Source organism: Agrilus planipennis, unplaced genomic scaffold, assembly GCF_000699045.2.
Source record: "Agrilus planipennis isolate EAB-ADULT unplaced genomic scaffold, Apla_2.0 scaffold24, whole genome shotgun sequence".
Classification (NCBI taxonomy): Eukaryota; Metazoa; Arthropoda; class Insecta; order Coleoptera; family Buprestidae; genus Agrilus; species Agrilus planipennis.
Window position 1 is genome coordinate 447,290 of NW_020439076.1, and position 6,848 is coordinate 454,137.

The 6,848-nt window shown below is 34.2% G+C and overlaps 1 protein-coding gene across 1 annotated transcript in view; it reads right to left on the minus strand.

Annotated features, from left to right (window-relative positions):
* LOC108741391 (U3 small nucleolar RNA-associated protein 18 homolog) overlaps positions 1-2,695 on the minus strand; it is an 8,791-nt gene extending 6,096 nt beyond the window's left edge. Inside the window, exon 1 of the mRNA XM_025977246.1 lies at positions 1,423-2,695. Coding sequence (XP_025833031.1) covers positions 1,423-2,587 — 1,165 coding nt within the window. The 5' untranslated portion in view covers positions 2,588-2,695. The remainder of the gene's footprint in view (positions 1-1,422) is intronic.
* Positions 2,696-6,848: the final 4,153 nt, after the last annotated feature.

Genomic DNA, 6,848 nt, shown 5'->3' on the forward strand with positions numbered 1-6,848 from the left:
GCATTAAAAACACGCTCACCTTCAACGAAATTTCCTTTCCGAGGCTTTGTGTCAGCCCAATCACATATTGTGTCAATACTTATCATTTTATCGTAATTTAAAAACTTGGAAATTGCACGGTACACTATAGGAACTACGATAAATTTTCCCTAATCGGCGCCATGTTTTTAGGCTCCTCCCATTTGACGGATCCTAATAGTTCCCTGCATTTTTATGTTTACGTAGATTGTAATTTAATGGCATGGAGAAACAAAACGTTAATTTTATAATTTTTAGTCTAATAAGCGTATCTTTGGGGTCTCCGAATGTTCATAAATGGCAATATTGTTAAGCCACGTCTTTGTTTAGAGAAAAAGTGAAAAATACCTGCACTGTTTTGTTTTTTTCGGTATAAACATAAATAAGTCTTTGTTCCACAGCACTCGTTCTTTGGGGAATCCATGCGCAAACCACAACTCAATAGTATGCATTGTATTTCAAGTTTTCCTCCGGCTAAATTAGAAAACCTCTGTAAACTCTCAGTGGCTGATGCATGCTGCATATTTCAAAGGCTCCTGCGACGACCGACAGCAATTTCTCACCGTCACGTCTCTTTACATTAACCCCCTATACGAGGTCCGACAAAACGGGACTTTTTCGGTTCTTCCAATTATAAGTCTTTAAATAAAATATTGGTGGAATTGGAATCTGGTTTTTTATAAACTTGTAACCAAGAATGTCTGCCCTGGTTGGGAAACTTATCTACCTACTTATCACATATCAGAAAATTTCGTAACGAACCTAATAAAATCAGGGACGTAGTCAACGTTTTTCTTAATGGGTCAAGGGTTGGCTACACAGTTGTAGATTTTAAGTTCCATGCACCTTAAAACGCCTTCAGTTCTGTAAAAATGGCATTATAAAACCACAAGTATTCATATAATCCCACATAAAAGAAAATGCCTAGAGTTTCATAATACGAGGGTGGATTGATAAGTTTCCGGCCTGACCAAGAAAAACAAGGTTTTTAAAAATTTTTTTTTTTTATTTCTCAACATAATCTCCTCCAAGGCTGATANAAGGATATGAACAAGTAACACAATTAGTATGTTTTATAATATTTTAATCTAAATAATGAAACTACCGCTTTTTTGTTGCCAATTGCTAAATATCCGCTCCCTGGAGATATATTCATAGCCGTGATATATCCCATCTTAGCGCCAAACGTAGGAAAATTACTAAAAACAGTTCCTGATTCTACATGCAGTATGCGCACAGAATTTTCAATATTTTCTGAAGAAAGAGCAAGTATTTCAGACGTACTGTTAAAAGAGAGGTCTTTTATACTTGTAGTTAAATTAAGGACACTTTTCCTGGGTTGGGGTATTGTTTTATTTAGTACTTCGCTCATTTCATAAAGATTAACAACACCTTGACAGGAACCAGTTGCGATATATTGATTATTTGGAGATATAATAAGGGAAGATCCTTGGATACACCCTTCATCAATCCATTTGTGTTGAACTCTTTGCATTCTCATGTCCCATATAGTTACTTCACCCATCACACTGTGACCAAAGAGTAAATTGCCCTTTGTATTGAAACTCAATGCAGCAATTTCTGAATTTTGTTTCAAAGTAAATAATTTTTCTTTTGATTTGCTAGAGAGTACATGTATTTCTCCCCATTTACTTGCTACAGCTAAACACTTTTCATCAGGTGATACTGTAAACTTTTTACATTGTGTAAGGCCATATGGTAAAGGTACCCTTAAAACTTTAGCAGAAATCAAATCATAATTATAAATAAAAGGATGTCTTGAACCCAAAACAGCTTCATTGCCATTCTGAAGGAATTTGGCACAAAATACTGGAAACTGCTGGAAAGAAACATTGTGTAACTTTTTATTTTCTTTTCCATCAACTGCATACAATGTAGCAACACCAGAATTACCAGCTACAAGTGCTACACTCGATGTAGGATGAAATTCTATACAATTAATAATTCCTTCAGCATACGTTTCTGCATTTAAGTCTTTGAGTTTTTTAAATTCCAATGTAGTTGGTGGTAATGTTTGAGGTACGACTTTTTTTAGAAATCCACATGTTTGATTTATTTCTTCATCTGAATCTGAGTCCACCTTCTTTCTTTTCAAAGATGCCCATTTTGGGTCCCCAACTACAGTCTTAAATTTTTGTTGTAAAAGCTCTGAGTACTTATTTGAGCGCTTGTTAATTCCTCCATTAGGGAGTTTTCTACCTTGAGCATTTAAAGCTTGACCAACCAAAATATCATCGTCTTCATCTACCCAAGCTGGTTTTCTTTCTAACTCTTCAAAATAATCACTATCTACGTCTTCATCACCAACACCAGAGTCAAAGTTTGAAGATTCTGGAGAAGTTGAAGTTTGTGCCTGATTTAGCTCGTTTTCAGCTTCTTCCAAACTTTTTAATAGATTTGTATCGTAACCGAAAAGTATGTTTGACAAATGTTTTTCTTCCGCTCGTGCTCGATTATCAAACGGCCTGAAATTGTTTCTAGGCGCTAATACATGAACTTCAACTTCAGCTGAAGGATTGTGTTTCCGTTTTTTGTTTAAATTTGGCATTGCCTTTTATTTGAAATAAAATATTAACAATAAAGTATGATATAAAACTCTATCATGCACTTTATAACCTAAAACCTCCTCACCATAAATTATTTGACAATTGACATTGATACGACCATAGATATATGTCTACGTCTATGAGTAGTACCCATAGGTAGTACCACTGACTACAGAGCAAAAAGTTTTTCTAAGTGTCTAGACACACGGTAATTTTAACGGAATACTACGGATATGACTAACATACCGTGTAGTTAAATAATATCGCTAGCTTCATCTGTTTGCTAAAATAAAGTTAAAAATAGGAGAATTAATTATAAAAGTCAAAGATAATCATGTTACCTACATACACAGTGTTATTTATCTAGAGTATGATTATAGTTATAAATATGGAAAATGAAAAAATCTTAATAAAGGGAATACTTATATAGTACTGAATTGTTGTGAAGTTTAACAACACTCCTTATTATTGCTTAATTAAGAATATTCTAAAATAATAAAATAATTGATTTTCAAAGGTCCTTATTCGTTCAACGTCTTCTTCAAAATGAAATGCTGAGGAATACTTCTTTTCTACAAATTCAATAGTTATGTAGATTGTTATTTTTTTACTTTAATTGTTCAAGACTTTAAAAGACAAATTATTTAGATGTATCTGATTCGTTCAAGAAAGTTTAATAATAAATGAGCTAGTCGCCCAGTAACGGTCGGGGAAAAACGAATATGAAGTAATTACTAATTTCTTCCAATAGACCTTACCCATGATCCGTAGGTCTGTACCCGTTAGAGTTCTAATACGTAACCTCGTTTGGTAAAGCTACTGACGATGACGATGTTTTATTTGTTTGAAACTGCTTGCCTTGCCAACGGGCGGCAGTCTAGCTATGCCAGTTCTATTCACGGTCGATGCAGTAACTTCTTTCTTAATTTATATTTGTTTCTCTTTTGATAAAATTATATAATCAGTATTTTCTGGTAGATTTCGTACTCATACAATTTTTGAGGCATTTTAATGAAAAAACCTAGACGTTTCTTTATGCTGCCATTTTCACAAATAAAATTATTACATAATTCACGTTTGCCATGGGCTGTGCCAGAGAGACTCGTAATTAGAATTCATTCAGAAATATGCCGTTTTTGAAAGAGACTGTACAAAGTCTTCATTATGCATTGTAATAAGAAAAGGTTCCTTTTATGTAAAAAAAAGAAATAATGCCTTCAGGCTGGCGAAATTCTGAATATAATAATTGTAAGGTATCATATTCTTTAGTCAGGGTTAATTCTACAAGAAGAGAAGAAATACATAGAAACATACGTATATGTATGTGTATTCCGTTCATATCTCGTGGACCGCAGGAATAATGCGGCGTGTCAGCCGAAGGGCATGGGCGAGATGCCCTGGGGCACAAATGGGTGTGTTGTAAAATATGAGCGCCCCAAGGTACGGTCTGTTGTTCTCCGTTGTTATACGGCGGACGAATTGTTCCTGGGGCATTTTTAAATTCCATTCCATTCCGAACCGCATTGCAAGCTCTCTCTCTTGTTCTGTTTGAAAGCTGATAAAAAAATTTATTCGCCTCGGGCTTTTTAGATATTTTAAATAAAGGGTACCTGAGAATAACAAATTTTATGTAAGCTTCTTACACAGGGCGTTTAAAAATTCTTTGAAATCGGTCTTCTAATAACATTATACTCCTCACGGCACGAATTTTTTGTTGTGTAATTTTGTCTAATCATAAGTTTGCAAAGTGTACGAAATTTTCGTTATTAAAATTAAATCGAATAGTCAATTACTATAATGAAATTGATTTGATTTATTCCCTTTTATAGCTTGTGCATCGTGAACACTTAGCGTTAAAGTTTACTTGTCTTAGTTTTATAAATTTTACCGTAAACTTTAAGAATTGGTTGTGATTAATTGTAATTATAAATTTTGATAGATTAGATTATGCTTCAAAAACCGTTGTCAGAATTATTTATTTTTTTTTTGAGGCAGGATATTTTAAAGTGATAGGTTCATGATGACATTATCAAAGTAAATCATATTTTTAAAAGTGGAGATTTTGGAACAAGACCATAATCATTTTTGAAATACAGTGTAAATACATTGCGTATAGTCTGCTATCTTCGTCTGATGTTTTTTGCTGCTGCAATGTTAAGGAGTTTGTCGTTAAATCGAGTGACGTTATAAAGAGTTTACACCGTATGTTTCGTCTTCAGTTTGAAGTACGTCTGATAATTTTTCGAATTCTAGGTAATTTTCATTTTTCGTTAAAGTTTATCGAGTTTTTTTTTTCAGTCTGAAATTCAGAAATTCTGACCGATTCTTTTTTTTGAAGAAGTCGACTTATTTTAGCTGCGAACGTGTTTTCTTAAGCGTTTTTCTTTCACAATCAAACTGAAATAGTGCTGGGTCTGGGATCACCTATTTATTGGTAATCTTTATCTTTTCTCCCTGGATATCCTCTCTATTGTAGTAAACGGCAAACAAGGAGATCAAGAAGTTTTCTGACGGCTACGGTTATACTTGTTCGAGTTCGACATTCTGAACAGCTTCAGGCGGCATAAAATACCTAGTTCCCTGTCCCCTCGTCAGCCTATTTTAGCCCCGAGTCCATCTGCGGCCGAATAGGTTCTCCATACATATCTAGGCTGTCGTATCTCTGGGCAATATTTGAAATAACCCGACTTGTTCCGCTCAGTGTACACTGTACAACAATACTTACTATATAGAAACGGTGATGAAAGAGAATAAGCGGAATCGCCTAAGGCAGTTGCAATCACCCCTGCTGTTGCTCGCCTAGAGCTTTGGTTAATTATTATAGCTCGTTCTACTGGCCACGTGTTTCGTACAGCCCGTTCCTTGGCTGAAATCATCGAATACAAAAGTGGATTTATCAAGTTCCTTTTCATGAACAAAGGAATTCAGAAAGGTTTTCTTCACGAAACTGCATTTCAGTCCATGGAAATTTCTACTGTCAAAATCAAAGAAAAAAAGCACTACTTGTAACTGTTTTATAACTATCTATTTTAAACGATCAAATAATAAATAAAACATTTTTTTTTACTCTAATCTTCCTTAGGGTTCCGTATCTCTTAAGGAAACAATTAAACCCTTCGCGCAGGTCCCTAGCCAAAGAGGGGGATGCTCCCCGCCCAATATTTTCTTCAGTTGGCTTTCTCATCCTGTGTTATTAATTAGGAAATATGTTAAAAATAGTCTTCTTTCATAATTTCGTGTCAAAGCGCCTGTAGGTAAAGCTGCTTGAGAATCTCGAAGATCATTCGTGTATACGGGTTGTAATAAAATTATAAAAGGGCATAGGGACCATAAAAGTAATAGCGGTCCTTAGTTCGATGTTCACAGAACTCTCGCAGGTAGCAGAAATTACCATTACAGTATCATCAAGAAATCAAACTTCCAGTCAATATTTCGTGTCATATACCCTATACTAAGTTGGTTACTAGAATACAGTGGTACATCAATAACGACCTGAGGGGATAATTGGTAAATCTGTTGTGGTACGCAAAAATACCAAGATATCGAATAAAGGAAGCCTTCAACATTGTAGACGCAATATATATTATTAATAGAACCAGAGAATCCCTTATTTATAATAAGGCAAAATGAGAAGACAAGATGTATTTCTAAATCTAATAGAAAATGCCAAAATTTTTGCCAGAAAAGTTAAAGTTAATCCAAAACAGGTTTTTCAGACGTCATCGGAAACGAATAATTTCCACAAAAATTGATAACCGTGAATCCAATGCAGCGAGCTTTGATGTAAATATGTTTTATAGAAAAGAATTTTTAAGCGTTTAAGATAAAATTACAAACTCTTTACAAGATAAATTCAAAATGGTTGTAGAACGTTTGAATCCTATCTCAAACATTCTCACAAATCCTTTAGACAGAAAGATATTACAAGTGAAAATACTGAAAATACGCAGTTGGAGATATTATTTGATATATGCTCTTTTATATAAGGCATCATGAAGGTAGCTGCTAGATATAAAACAGCTATTGGGGAAATTTTTCGTTTTTGTCAGCTAATTTTACAGCGAGCTTTTCGGTGGTTTCGAACGAAAAAAAAAATTAGTTTATATTTCAATTCTATAAAAATTTTTAGAGATGTAGGATACAGTAGTAATAATATAAGAAACAAGGCAGGGGTCATTTTGATAGAAAATGAGGAAAAGGCAGATAGGTGGAAAGAATATTTAGAGAACCTTTACGCAGGCCCTGAGTTAGGAGATATATTAG